Source organism: Equus quagga, chromosome 20 (genome assembly GCF_021613505.1).
Source record: "Equus quagga isolate Etosha38 chromosome 20, UCLA_HA_Equagga_1.0, whole genome shotgun sequence".
NCBI lineage: Eukaryota > Metazoa > Chordata > Mammalia > Perissodactyla > Equidae > Equus > Equus quagga.
This window is the reverse complement of record NC_060286.1, coordinates 24,302,971-24,318,787: the sequence shown is the minus strand read 5'-3', so window position 1 is coordinate 24,318,787 and position 15,817 is coordinate 24,302,971. Positions and strand designations below refer to the sequence as shown.

The following is a 15,817-nucleotide window of genomic DNA, read 5'->3' as shown; positions in this document are numbered from 1 at the left end:
ACGCTCCTCTCACCTTCCACGCTGGGGCTCTTCTGTTACCATCTGGGAACTCTCTCATCACCCATGCCCGGGAAGCCAGGAAGGTTGGTGGAGTTAACAGCCTGACCTACAGGGGATATGAATGGATGGATAAAAGTTTCCCTTTCCTTCTTCCCAGAGCAAGGATGCTGAGATGCATATCATCTGAATTCTTAGGCGGGCCCATGGGATCAGCAACCATTGGCCTCCAGCAGTAGTAAACTCTCCCTCCCTCCCTCCTTCACCTCCCCATCCCATCCTTCTTCTCCCTGGAATCTCACTCCCCAATAAGAATTCTCACACAGGCTCTGTTTCCTGGAGAATCCAGGCTAAGACATCATCAACTCCTCTCTTTCACTCAGACCCCATACAATCTGTTAGGAAATCCTGTTGGTTTTGCCTTCAACATAAATCCAGGGTTTAGCCATTTCTCACCATCTTCCCTGATATTAAGCTGGTTCAAGCCATCATCATCCCTCATCTAACAAACACAGTAGCCAGGGTGACCTCATAAAATGAAAAACAGTTCATGCATTTTTTCTTTTTTGGTTCAAAATCCTTAATAGCTTCTTATCTCATTCAGAAAATAGGTATATATATAAATGTCTTATAATGATCAACAAAGTATAACATGATCTGTCCCCCTATAACTGCTCTGATCTCATTTCCTCCAACCCTCTCTGCTCCAGCCACATTTCTATTCTTATTACTTCTTAAACATAGGATGCACGTTCCACCCATTTTGCCCCTGACTCTGGGTCCATGCGTTTATTCAGAATTTTTTGCCCCCAGATATCAGCCTGATTTCGTTTTTTTTTTTTTAGCTCCTTCAGGTCTTTATTCAAATGTCACCTTAGGGAGGCCTTCTCTGACCATTTAAAATTCAACTTCCTGGGGCCAGCCGGTGGCATAGTGGTTAAGTTCGCCTGCTCTGCTTTGGGGGCCCAGGGTTTGAGGGTTGAGATGCCCAGTGAGGACCTACAAAACGCTCATCAAGCCGTGCTGTGGCGGTGGCATCCCACATACAAAAAGTAGAGGAAGATTGGCACAGATGTTAGCTCAGGGACAATTTTTCTCAGGCAGAAAGAGGAAGATTGGTAACAGAAGTTAGCTCAGGGCCAGTCTTCCTCACCAAAAACAAAACAAAACAAAAACTGGCATTCCTTCTCCATCTCCCTTCCTTGATTTTTCTCTGTTATACCGATCACTAGCTGACATTCTATGCGTTTTACTTATTTATTTATTTTTGGCTATTTGCCCCTGTTGGAATGTAAGATCAAGGAGGTCATTTATCATCTATTTCCAGTGCCTAGAATAGTATTAGCATGTAATAGGTGATCAATAAATATTTATTGCAAAAAGAAGGAAGAAGGGAAGGAAAGAAGAAAAACTACAATAAAATGTCACCTATCCAGAGGTAAGATTTCTGGTTATCTCACATCTTTGGACCATGGCCATGAACTCAGAAATAATTGAAAATGGTGTTGAACAGTCACAAAGCCCACCAAAGGAGAGCTCCTCCTTTATGCCCTCCCTTTAGATCCTATTTATTCTCATGTTCAGATCCTTTCCCCAAAGTTAGCCTTCTAGTCTCCCAGCTCACAAAAGATTGAAATAACAAAACATAAATTGACAGTACCTGGCAATAGGAAGAGACAATTTCAGTCCCCTCTCTAGAGGTGAGTAATTACGGTAACACCCGAGTGTGGGTTCAACTTAAGCTAATGCCTACAAAATGTAAGCCAAAAGCTTCATGTGTCATATAAACACAGAGATCATGTTTTTGAAAGAAAAATTGGGACAGAGGGAGCTCTTTCCAGGTGCAAAAGGGGTGTGGGAAGTTTAGTTAAGATAATGATGAAATATTTGAGTTTCTGGAATATTCTGAGGGGAAAATATTTTAAATCAGGCTGTACCAGAAAAATCAAGGGCATATTTACATGTCACTACATGTAAGAGGACATTTATAAGATGCCTTAAAAATCACAGATGCCTGCTTTGCAATTTTAAGAAAAGAATTTATTTTGCAAATTTCTAGAACACCCTAAATTTTCTTAAGGATTCCTATAGAAATGAAGCAAAGTAAGTAGAGTATGACATCTAAATGGAATCTTTTAAAATCTAATTTGCACCTTTGAACAAATGGGACCATTTTGACCATACTTCAACTATTTTTTTAATTACAGTAATGAAAGGCAGAAGAGTAAGTAACCACACTGACCAGCTTTAGTGAAAACGAAAACAGGGTGGGTGTGAAGGACTTCATGTCAGATGTGAGGCATTAGACACTTGTAAAATCTGTTTCAGAAAACTATTGACTTGGAGAAAAGCCACACTTAGTGAACTTCTAGAAAAGCCTGTTCAAGGGACAGACTAAATGTAAGGCTGTAGCAATGCATTCAGGTAAAAAATTATCACACTCAAAGGTCAGGAAGTTTTACTTATTTTTTAAATGTATGTTGCAGTATTCTTTGTAATAAAGTAAAAGGACTGAGTCACAGTAATACCAAATGCACACGTGTCACACAAAAATGCCAAATTATTCCAAAATAGAATTTAACTTTTTGAGGGGGTCAAGGACACCCTTGAAACCTGAGGAAAGTTACAGACTCTCTCTATACAGATGAGTAGTGCACTGATGTACTTCATTTGCATACAAACATTCACTTCATCACAGATTCCCAGGAGGACAGCCACGAGCCCCTAGGAAGCCCGTGAATCTCTGGTCAATAAATCTTAATCCAAAGGATAATGAATGTACTTTGAACAACAAGGAAACCTTAAAATAATCAAATAGATCAATTCAAGTTAACAATTTCTCAGCTGGAGGGAAAAAAAACACATTTCAATTAATTGACAAATCCAGATAAAATTCACTCTTTTAGCTACACATTTTAAGGATTGTGAATTCATTTTCTGTGTCTACTACTTTATCAGAGCCAATATAAGAAAATAGACCCAGGATAGCCAGGGTTTGTTCACACAGGTGAAATAACTAGATATTCTGGATGCAGGTGTCTGAGAATGGGCCTGAATGGGCTTGTCCTCTGCAGAGCTGGCCCGATTGCTGGGGCTGGGCTCTGAGGCACACACAGCACTGCCTCATAAAATACTTCTTCACTGGCCTCCTTCAGCACCCGCCATTCTATGCACCAAGTCACTTCCTTGGGTCCAGTTACTGAGACCTTCAAATACAGAGTTGTGTTATCCTGAAAGTACAAGGAAATAACTCTGGGAAGGTATACATGAAGCCATAGGAAAATCAGTTACACGATGGAAAAGAATTCAAAATTGTCAGTAATTCTTTGGAAGTTAAATTAAAAAAATAAATAAATAAAACCAAAGACTCCAAAGGAATGTCCTGCTTGCTCTGGATTGCTTCTGGTGTCCCAGATATCCAGGGGGAACCTCTTCCACTTTCCTCTTGCTGAGGAGTCCTCCATTCGGAAAGCTTAGGAAGCAGTGGTGAGCTTCATTTCTTGGAGGTGGCTGTTCAAAGGAGGGTCTTTAACATGTTTTAGTAATGTGAACATAGGCTCAGACAGGTGGTGGGAGATGCGAAACTCCATCTATGTCATTTCAGTGTCTGAAAAACTAGTGTCCCAGATAGCCAGGAGAAACATGAAACAAAAGTGGAATTTTATCTACGGTAACAGGGCAATAAAACTCAAGGACTCTGGGGAGCCAGCCCTGCGGCTGAGTGGTTAAAGTTCCACATGCTCTGATTTGGCAGCCTGGGTTCATGGGTTTGGATCCTGGACACAGACCTACTCCACTCATCAGCCACGCTGTGGCGGCAACTCTCATACAAAGTAGAGGAAGATTGGCACAGATGTTAGCTTAGGGCTAATCTTCCTCAAGCAAAAAAAAAAAAAAAAAAGAGGATGATTGTCAATGGATGTTAGCTCAGGGCAAATCTTCCTCACCAAAAAAGCCCTTAAGGACTTTGAAAAAGAATTATAAAATGGTATGAAGAACCCAATAGAATGACATTAAAGTGCCTCTGGAGACATTCATTCATGCGTTCACTTACTAAACAAATATTTATTGACTATGGATTATATGCCAGACTCTTTCTGGGCACCAGGGATACATAACTGAACAAAACAGACAAACAACAGCAACGACAAAACAAAACAAAATCCTTGACCTTGTCGAGATTACGTTCTTGTGGGGAGAGACATTAATAAGAAACATAAAAGCAAGCAAATTATATAGTATATTAGAAGGTGATAAGTGCTAAGGATTAATTCTGTTTTTTTTAAAGCAAGGATGTTACATTTTAAACAGAGTGATTAGGAAAGCCTTATTGAGAAGGTGACATTTGAGAAAAACTTGAAGAAGGTGAGAGGATTAACCATGGAGATATCTGGGCCAATAATGTTCGACACGCAAGGAAGAACCTAATGAGTGAAGCCTGACAGTGTGAGGAACAGCAAGGAGGCTAAGGCAGTGAAAGCTGAATTATGAATGAGAGGAATAAGCAATAGAATTGGAAAAATAAACAAGGTCTGAGTCAGGTAGGGCCTTTTGGGCCACTGTCAAGAATTTGGTTTTTATCTTGAGGCAACTTGGAAGCCTGTTGGAAGGTTCCAAGTAGAGAAGGGACCTATATTTTGGAGGATCTCTCTGGCTGCTGTGTGAAGAATAGACTGTGGAGGGAAAGGGTGGAAACAGGAGACTGGTTATGAGACTCCTGCAATAAGCCAGATGGGAAGACACGAAGGATCTTAAGAGAGCCAAAGAAACACAAAATTCAGCTGAAGCAGCAAAGGAAGTTCGCCACCATCTATGTGGGAGTTGCAGATTTTGAGGCTGTGGGGGATCGGAATTTGCCACCCCAAAATGTGTCTCTTTGGCTTGATAATATTTAAGAAAAAAAGACTCAGAAAGAAACTTTGACCTTCCCCGGTAACTGCCTAAAAGAATTTAAGATAGAAGGCCTGTCCTAGGAAGGAGCTGTCACCATGTACAACTCTAGGTGTGGTAGACAGGAAGGCACCTGGCAAGGCCCATTTTTATCAAAGTTCTCTCTGGGGTCTCGTTGCCTACTGACGGCCCAGCAAACATTTGCTTACCAAACGTTTACTTTTCCATTTCCATGTGAATTGTCTTCCTCCCCTTTGAAGTCTCAAACCACTACCCCCAACATCTTCCTTTGTCTTTAGCTGAAGATGGTATCTAAGGTGGTGGCTTCATCCATTTTGGCAAGTTACTCAGTTTTCCTGGGTTTCTCCCATATACACACGTTATTAAATGTGTTTGATTTTCTCCTGTTATTCTGTCTCACGTCAATTTCACTCTTAGAGCCGCCAGAAGAACCTCTAGGATGGAGGAATAGTTCTTCCTCCCCCATGAGGCAGTACTGAGAGTCCAATCCCTTTTTGAGTTATTGACTCCCAGTTATGGTGACAATAAACAAGGCTCAGAACGTCCCAGCTTGTCCCATGGGCCTCTGGACTTTATGGTCTATCAGTAAGATCTATTAGTAATTCATCCTCCAAACTGGGACACCTTTGAAAATGAAAGGAGTGCTATTAATTACACCCGGACAACAGGTGTAAGAGGAGGTTCCACTTACATAAGGCAACCTTAACTATGACGAACCCAGGAAGCCAGTGGATGGCTCCATAGAGAACCTGAATTCAGTATAGGGGGAAGACCAGCTTGCTTAGTGAATAAACGTCTTTTAGCTTGGGGAAATTTAGAAGTAAGAATAGAAATGAGAATCTAAATCAGACCCATAGTGTTAATATGTTTGTGCTGAGTTTAAGAATATGTATTTGGGGGCTGGCCCCGTGGCCGAGCGGTTAAGTTCGCGCACTCCGCTGCAGGTGGCCCAGTGTTTCGTTGGTTCGAATCTTGGGCGCGGACATGACACTGCTCATCAAACCACGCTGAGGCAGCGTCCCACATGCCACAACTAGAAGGACCCACAGCAAAGAATATACAACTACGTACCGGGGGGCTTTGGGGAGAAAAAGGAAAAAATAAAATCTTAAAAAAAAAAAAAAAAGAATATGTATTTGGTATTTTGAGTATTTTTATATGTCCATTAGTATAGTCACTTCAATATTCCTGATCTATAAATGTATCTGTTCTATGGATTCTCCTTTAAATTGACTGTAACACTTTACCAGTTTCCTTATTATAGTGAATTGAGTAGTGTCCCCAACAAAATTCACCTCCACTTGGACCTCAGAATGTGACCTTATTTGGAAATAGGGTCTTTGTAGATGTAATTAGTTAAGCAGAGGTCATGCTGGATTAGGGTGGGTCCTAAATCCAATGACTGGTGTCCTTTCAAGAAGAGGGGAGAACACACAGAGACGTAGATACACAGAGAAGAAGGCCATGTGGATAAAGAGACAGAGACTGGAGAGATGCAGCTATAAGCCAAGAAACATGACGATTGCCAGCAGCGACCAGAAGCAAGGAAGCGGCAAGGAAGGATTATTCCCTGGGGCCTGCAGAGGGAGCAGGGCCTTGTCAACACCTTGATGTTGGACTTTTAGCTTCCAAAACTGTGAGAGAATGAATTTCTGTCATTCTAAGGCACCCCATTTGTGGTACTCTTTATGGCAGTTTTAGGAAACTAATACACTTAGAGTTAAATAAAATCTTTAATGTGTTCAACTGATAGCTGTAGGAGAGTCATGATTTTACTGTTCTTCAAAAATTATCCTTTAAGAGCATTAACTCATTCACACCTTCCAGGAATCCAATGAGGCAGGTACTAATATTATCCTTATTTTATAGGCGAAGAAACTGAGTTACGGAGCAATTAGGCAATGTTCTTGACAGGGTGGAGGATAAGCTGCCCCCAAATATGGCACCTTGGCGTAGTGCACATTCTGAGCTGAAGGAATTTGAGAAATGCCGTGTGCAGGGAGGACCCTGACCTTCCCCTGATGCAGGTCAGAAGACCTCATGTGAGAGGTGCCCTCCCTGTATCTGAAGGCAGGAGCACCCTTATCTCTGAAGACAAAGGGAAGACAAGAGGAGTCTGAACAAACAGAACCCCATATACTACACTTGGCTCATATGCTTTTTTGTCCTATCACATTGTTCCAGGACTTTCCACTTTCTTCAAACCTAGCATAAAAACACTCAGGTTAATTGTTTCTTTGGGTCTTCATTCCTTATGCAGGCTCAAGGGTCATGTAAAACTCATATTAAATAAATTTGTTTGCTTTTGTCTTGTTAATCTCTCTTTTGCTACAGGAGCTCCAGCCAAGAACTTAGAAGGGTAGAAGCAAAAATATTTTTTCCTTCTCTTCATTCCCCAAAGTATTCCTAGGAAATGATAGGGCAGGGCATTCAACCCAGATGACCTCACTCCAGAGAGTGTGGTCCTAGCCACTTTACTCTCCTGCCCCTGTAAAGAGCATGGAGATGTTTAAAAATTTAGGATTCCAGGTACTTATAAAGTTTAACTTAATAGATTTTCTGGAATTTTCTAAGTATTTGGTAAGTTCTGTCAAACATTCAAGTGCTTTAAAAGAAAATACATTAAATTTGTCTTCAGACTATTTATTATTTTATTAAATTACTTATTAAAATATTATTAAATTTGGGGCTGGTCCAGCGGTGCAGTGGCTAAGTTCATGAGCTCTGCTTCAGCGGCCCAGGGTTCAGATCCGGGTGTGGACCTACACATCACTTGTGAAGTCATGCTGTGGTGGCATCCCATATACAAAGTAGAGGAAGATTGGCACAGATGTTAGCTCCAGGCCAATCTTCCTCACAAGAAAAAAAAATTATTAAGTTATAAAATATTCCTTAAAGTGATTGTTACAATTACTTAGATTTACAAGTAAAATAATAAATATATGGGGGGGGGAAAGAACTAGGTTTTCTATTTATGACTTTTTCTTTCTTTTTTTTTGGTGAGGAAGATTGGCCCTGAGCTAACATCTGCCAGTCATCTTCTATCTTGTATGTGGGATGCCACCACAGCATGACTTGATGAGCAGTGTGTAGGTCAGTGCCTGGGATCCAAACCTGTGAACCCCAGGCCACCAAAGTGGAGTGCATGAACTTAACCACTATGCCACTGGGCTAGCCCCAATTTATGATTTTAATGAATAAAATATTTGTTTTTAAAACCAATTACCCCCAATAAGTCTTTTTTTGTGCACAAAAGCTGCCCCCACGGACATCAGAATTCACCTTCACATGTACTGTGTTACAAAGAAGGTAGTAACGTATTTTGTTGCCATCAATATCTTTGTCCCAAGTAAAACAAACCCCTTCACTTTTCAGATTAGAATACTTCAAAGTTCTTCAAATGAGCAGTTCCATCCCCCAGACCACAGCTTCCCCACCCTCCACCCCCACCCCTGCACCTCTTTATGCCCCACTCCTACCGGTTCAGGATGTGGTTCAAGCCTTCCCTGAACCCCAGTTTCAGTCAGTCCCCCCCATGCCCACCAAGTACACTCTCAGCACACTTACACAGTTATATGTTTATGTGGTCATTTGATTAATATTCAGCCTCCACGCTAGACTGTAAGATCCCTGAGGACAGAGACATGTTAGTGTTATTCTCCACCAAATCCAGAGCTTAGCCCAGTGTCTGGAATATGGCCAGAGCTTAATAAACATTTGCAGAAGGAAGGAAGTGATGAGCAATGTTGAGGGCATACAGTCCCTCTTTGGGGGAAAATTCCACAATGTGTGTCATATCAGAAGGACCCAGTTCTGCATCTCTCACTACAGACACCATAAGTGGGAGAGGGGGATCTCCTCCCTCTGACCCCCTCCACCAGCAGCTGGGACACAGCAGGTAACCCATGCCGGACAGAGGCTCCCACATAGTATATCACTTTCTGGCTAGTGGTTTAAAGAGGCAGAGACAGCTGAGAAATTATTGATGGCAGCACACAGACAGTCCAACAGCTACAGAACTGGGTGCCCAGCACCACGGATGTGCAGTGGCTGTCGTTACAGTGTTGTCCATGGAGTTGTTCCAACCAGATGGTTGGCTGTGGCTCCAACTCCCTGCCTGCTCTGGGCCCTGGCTTATTTTCAAAGCCGGGTTCTACAAGGATTCTGTAGATTACATGCTATCCTTTCAGAATATTTCTTTCCTCCCTAAGCTAGACAGAGTGGGCTTTCTGTTACTTACCATCAAAAATCTTAACTGATACACATACACACACATACACGCACACACACAGAATAAAGGAAAATAAATCATGGAGCCTGGAAGCATGAAGCAAAGCCACCTTTATAAGACGCAAAGATTGGGCTGTGTTTGGGCAACATGTGAGGGCTAAAGCAGAAGGCTTCTCTTTAGGGTGGGAACCAAATGTTATTCAGGTTATGACCACTGATTGTGACTAAAACAATTGTGAAATCTGGATTTATTCCACATTTCCCTAAGTGTGAAAAACAAGTATGACTTGGAGATATATGAGATTATTCAAGGTAGAATGCCCACATGGCATTACATAATACTGAATCACACAGTGAGAAAGTGATTCCCTTTTCCATTGTCTTTCAATCCTTCCGATGCCACCAAGGACACCGTGTTGGACTGGTATCTCTTTAATATTTCTTGAACACTTATTATTCTTCCTTCTTAACAAACAGAAGGTGGCCTCAGGCTCAGAGCAGTCAGAGACAATACTCTTGAGCAGAATATAATTACATTTGTGTTTTCACTGTATTTAGTTTTTCTGGGTACCTTCTCTTTATAGCAAGTCGTGCTAATTTTCCATTTATAGCTGCGATATAAGCTTTCTATATAAATTTCTTTCAGTTAAAGAAGTGAGTCAACTTAAAGACACTGAGTGAATAATAGCACAGGTGGAACACAGATATGGCAAAAATCCTGAAGATGCTGAGTGATTGCCTTCAGTTTGGAAAACACTGGGATAGTTCAATTAGAGCCACAGATGCAGAATGCAAATGACTAACACTGAAGCAAAATCCAGAACTCGAAAACTATAAGAGCCACAACAACTCCTTCAGAAACATTTCTGAAGACACACAAGTGTGTGAAGGACAAACCTTTACTCCACTGAAGCCCTAAACGCCATTCGGCATAGGGTGGAGGGAGTGGAGGTGGCGACTGTCACCATCATGAAATTAACAGCAGGTAGGTGAAAAGGACAAGGCAAGGTAAGGCAGCACTTTTTTGAGGAAGAATCCACATGAATCTAGCACAGCTGTCAAACCCCACCCACCTCCTAATTCAGAGAAGGGATGGTCCTCTCATGCAGGGAGGTGGCAAATGGCAACTTTCTGAGTGACAGTGATAGGTCAATCTCGCTATCTTTGCTTTTGAGGTAATATGATTTATAACTATATGCCAAAATTTAAAGTTTTAATTTTATGCTGCTTGCTTCATTTAATTTCTCTTAGATCAGTAATTCTCAATTGGGAGGAGCAATTTTTTTCAAACTACATGTATATCAAAGATTCTAGAATGTTCCACTGGGGAATAGGGCTACCAGCTCTCTTTTATTTCCCACCTAGTTACAACCACTATTATAATGAGAGTGTATCAGACGCCTTTGAAAACGGGGAAAGTGGAGAAAAAGATTCAGAACCACTGCTTCAGTGAGAGCCACAAACAGTATAACTCTCCCACCCATCTACCAGGTTATGTGAAGTTATATGATAGTGAAGAAAGAGGCCATCTGTTTACCTTTCAGCACCACAACATATGGATAGAAGATAATGCTTAGGAAGAATTGCTCTCAGCACCATAAGAATTTGTAAAACGGCTAGGCAGTGGTTACACAGCATCTAGATTCAGCAAGGAGATTACCACCCAGAACAAGTTTTTAATGACAAAGGTCTGGCTTGTTTCAGCAGGGAATGCCTTCTATAACCTAGATATAGTCTTTCTTTTCCTCCCTCCCTCCCATCCTCTTTTTCTTCCTCTCCTCCTTCTTTTTGCCCTTCTTTCCTTTTCCCCTTAGCCTCCTATTTTCTAAATTCTTGCAAGGTTATCTGTGGCTTGTTGGACACCACTAGTTTTTAACCTTCTTTCTCCAAAGCCTCAGGACCATACTGGGAAAAGGCTGAGAGGGTGAGACCCACTTTCATCTGAGAACAGCTCTGTGGTATTTCAAATCCTGGCACCACCACTTACAAGCTGTGTGACATTGAGCAAATTGCTTTGTTTTTGTTGTGCCTCAGTTTCCTCATAAATAGGATTCAATGGGTTGGGTTCATGTAAAGTGCTGAGAACAGGAATAAGCACAATATAATCGTTAGCTTTACTTAGTTGACTTCTCTCGTAAGTTTACCTTCGACAAAAGAGTTCTACTGCCCCCTGCCCCCATTGTTTTCAAGGTCAGATTCTCCTTGCCACTGTCCATATCCCGTTCTTACTGTTTGTGATCCAGCAGATTCCCTCAGACTATTCTCATTAGCATCATAGACATCAGAAAGCACCTAATTGAACCCTCTCTTTCAACCAGAAGGAAACTTGGGTCCTCTCTCCCAAATAAATTATCTCCTAGTCAATGAGAAAGAGATGAAGAGAATGCAGGTTTCCTGACTCCTACTCCATTGCTCTTTCTCCAACATTACCCTTTCTCCTCAACATTTGGTGGAATTATAAACAGGATAACTCCAAGTTCTCTTCTATTGTCAGAGCCACATTTCTCATCAATCAATCTTGAAATTCTGCCACCTTTTAAGAAGTCTCTGAAGAAGTAATATCTCTGGCCTTCTTTCTCCCCAACACACAGTGGACAATCTGAGACTAGGATATTTTTTTGTTCACTCATCCACCTAACAAGCCTTTTTTTTGAGCACTGAAGTAGTTCCAGGCCCTGAGTTGTGTGTGAGGAATTCAGGGTTGAATGACAGGGTCCCTGTGTTAGAGAAGTTCATGTCCTACTTGGGTGGGCATGTAAGGAAATAACAAATTACAGAAAATTATGCAGTATGTAAGGACTAGGATAGGGTTCATGCACAGAATGTTGGTGGGGGGGGGAGGTAGCTCACCAGCCTAGGGGTCATGGGTCAAGAGAAGCTTCTTGAAGGAATTGACTCTTAATCTGGATCTTGGAGTAGCGTTAGCCAGATGAAGAAAGGCGGAAAGCTGCTTTAGGCAGAGAGGATAGAATGTGGGAGGGAAGGCAAAGGCAGTGGTGAGAGCAAAGAACTTTGGGGAAAGTGCCAGAAATTCTGTTCAGTAGGAGTGGAAATCAGATTAGGAACCATGAGGTTCTACAGAAAGACTGGGCTAGGTCTTAAAGGATCTTGTAGGTTGTAAAAAGGGTTTTACCCCGGAGGCCACAAGGAGTCAATGCAGGGGTTTAACTAAGAGGACAAGAGCATATTTTATTCTTTGGTGGCAGCATGGAAAATGGAGCAGTATTTGGATGTACTAATTCATCCTGGTGAGATAAGAAACTGAGGTATCTCAGAGCAGAAACACACACCTATGCTGAATGAAACGTTCATCATCTACTGTTAAACGGCCCTATAAGCTAAATTCTTGAGAGACTCTTGAAGTACAGCTTCACCACTGCTTTTCATTTATCTACATTCTCCTTAATAATCTGCACTTTCTTACCTTAACTGGGTTTACCGAGCCAAGATTGTTTTATTATTCTTTATTTCTGTTCTATTTTTAACCACTCAAGAAAGCTTTTTCCCCTTAGTCTTGTCTTCAATGATCTTTTCATTGATTTAAACGTCTGCTAGGGAACAGACATACGTAAAACTTATTTAACATCAAGTTCCTAATTTGGCAACATTTAACATGCAGATAAAAAGTGTATTTTACAAAATTTCATCTCTTCATACCTCTACCACGCCTATCCCAAAGGAGATTTCTGGAGGCACTATGTCGGTGTGCAGTTCACATTTGAGAAAGTAACGCAGGTGCTTCCTACAAAGTTACCTTCATACAGGGTATATTTTAAAAAGAGCCCCAATCAAATTTTTGTCAACTATTTGTTGAATCAGCAGACCAGCAAAGATAATTTCCCATCTAGAGAGACTGAAAGGAGAAATAATTTTTTTTTGCAATTTTTCATTACCCAAGATACGATCAGAAAGGTCAACTCTTGAGTTGCCATTAGTCTTAGTAATATCTGAAGTAAAACTAAGATTCAGCCAGGGCTAGGAGAAGGCAAAGCGCTCTTTAGCAAGAACAATTCTCACTTTCATCTTGTACCAAAGTTTTGTTACCTTTTCGTGTGTTATGAATAACTAGAGTGTCAGCAGTCCCAAGTTTGGGCAACTGAGTCTTTACTCATTACACACACACACACACACACTCACCCCTTTGGCCTATTCTTAAGCTCTTTTTGTGCACTTCTGTCCACCTTTCCAGCTGCCCTTGGCCTCTGGGTCTTACCCACTCCTCTCCCAGGTACTCACAGAGTCTGCGTACTGGGCGGTAGGCTGGGGATGTGGTGGATATCCTTGCAGGTGACTCTGAAGTCGTCTTCCTGGCGGCACTCGCAGGGGGGAGACGGACACCCTTTTCCCCCCAGGCTCCTGGGCAAGGCGAGAAGCAGCACCAACTGCAGCAGGGGTGTCGGCCTCATTTTCCACGGCTCCCCAAGGCTATTTCTCCATCCTCCACTCTGGTCTCGTTCTCAGCCCTCTGCGCCTCGGCTTCCTTCAGGCTTTAGGAGAGAGGGAGGGGTGAGAAGAGGGAGGACTTGATGGGGTTGTGACTTCAGCACCAGAGAGGAGGCTGGAGAGGGGAAAGAAGAGGCTCTTAAGTGTTCCGTTTCCCTAGGCAACCCTCCACCCAAACAAGTCTACTTGCTTCGCTTTTCTTGCCCTGAGCTACCCAGCCCGCTCCGTCTGTTCCCAGACACCTAACACCAGTCCGGGCTGTCCCCTCTGCTTTCTAACCTGCCCCACGCGTTCCTCCCATTAGCTCTCTCCAAAGCCTAGTTCAGACACCCTTTCCTTTTCTTGTCTCTAAAGCCAGTGGGGCCACTTTTTCCCCTGGGTAGCCGCCTAAAAGCGCTGCCTGTCGGGATCCACCGACACGCACTCTATCCGGAGCAAGTCCCCGTGGAATGGACCGTCCCCGACTGGACGGGGATCTAGCAGAACTTCAGCTCTTCCTGGCCTAAGACGCCTCTGCCGAGCGTCGGAGGCGGGCACACATCTCTGGCCAGCCCAAGGTGCGGCTGCAGCCGGGGCGCGACAACGCTGGCGGATCCTCGCGGCTGCCCAACTTCGGCGCAAACCGGGACCGCTCGGCGCTAGCGGCCGCACTCGCGCAGACATCGCGGTAGGGAGTCGCCTGGCGGCGTCCGGCTCCCACTGCAACGGGCGGACTCGGAGGTCAGGGACTGGGCTCTGGGGCCATCTGCTGTGCAGAACCGGGAACGGCACAAGCAGTACTGGTGCCCTGAATGGAACTCTTGAATCCAGCTTTGCGACACGGATTTGAAGCCAGCCTGTAAATTCTGGTCTGCCCCGGAATTTTATTGAGCCATATGCCCCCCCAGAAGATGGGAAGAAAAAGAATACTTAAGTGGCACACTATCATCTACTCATTGTTCTTCAGACAGTAGCCAAAAAGAAAATTTTAGATACAACTCAGTACCAATTTTCCTCTTAATAGTCTTCAATTGGTTACTAATTCTTTTTAGGGTAAAAGGAATATCAACCCCTCAGATACTGTATTATTCCGTTTATGTGAACTTCTGGGAGAGAGGAAAAAGCTCTGATGATGGAAATCAGAATAATGGTTAGAGATTGACTAGAAAAAGACAGGAGAGAACTCACAGGCATTGTGGAAATGTTCTATATCTTAATTAGGCTGGTGGTTAAGTGGATGTATACGTTTGTTAAAGCTGATTGAACCTCACACTTAAAATATGTATATTTCAATGTCTATAGCAGCTTTATTCATAAGCATCAAAACCTGGAAACCACCCAAATGTCTTTCAACTAGGTAATGGATAAACAAAGTGTGGTACATCCACACAATGGAATACTATTCTGCAACTAAAAAAAGAAGAAATTTCAAAAAGAAAATTGTATGTAAATTCTTTAGCCTGACCGATAGGGGCTGATAAACTTATTCTGTAAAAAACAACATAGTAAATATTTTAGACTTTGCAGGCCACAAATGATCTTGGTCATATCTGCTCTTTCTTTTTTAGAAGGCTTGTAGGCTTTCTACAAATGTAAAAGCCATTCTAGCTTGTAGGCTATACCAAAACAGGCCTTGGGCAAGATTTGACCCGGAAACCAATATTTGCTGATCTCTGTCTTTCAAGATTCGGCTCTTACCATTACTGTGCTGGACCTGGAACAAGACCAATTTATGATCACCTCTGGACTTTGCCGTTGCTAAAATCTGTGCCTGGAACAATCCGTCTTTAGATTTTCACACCATTCAAGTCTTGGTTTAAATTTCACCTCTCCTGAAAATTCTGTCTAAAGTAATGATTCCCCCATCATATTAACTTGTTTCACTGTCACCAAAACATTTATCACCTATTATTATTATTAATTAGTTTACTCATTTATTGCCTGTCTCTTGTTGCTCTCCCATCCCCATCAAAATATAACCTCCATGAAAGCAGGAACTCTGCTGATGTTTTTTTCACCACTGTATCCCTAATACCAAGCATAGTGCCTAGCTCAGAGTTAGTAAATGAAGGAACAGTTTGTAATGCTTATATTAGTTATTTGTTGCAGCATAATCAATAACCCCAAAATCTGGTGGCTTAAAAGACAATTATTATTTCAGAGTTTCTGTGGGGTAACTTGGGAGTGGCTTAACTGGATGCTTCTAGCTCAAGGTGTATTGTGAGGTTGCAAACAAAATGACAGCTAGGGCTGCAGT

General features: G+C 42.3%; 1 protein-coding gene across 1 annotated transcript in view; it reads right to left on the bottom strand.

The window, feature by feature from the left end:
* The window catches only part of TSHR (thyroid stimulating hormone receptor), a 151,412-nt gene extending 137,868 nt beyond the window's left edge, over positions 1-13,544 (bottom strand). The window contains exon 1 of the mRNA XM_046647729.1: positions 13,375-13,544. Coding sequence (XP_046503685.1) covers positions 13,375-13,544 — 170 coding nt within the window. The remainder of the gene's footprint in view (positions 1-13,374) is intronic.
* Positions 13,545-15,817: the final 2,273 nt, after the last annotated feature.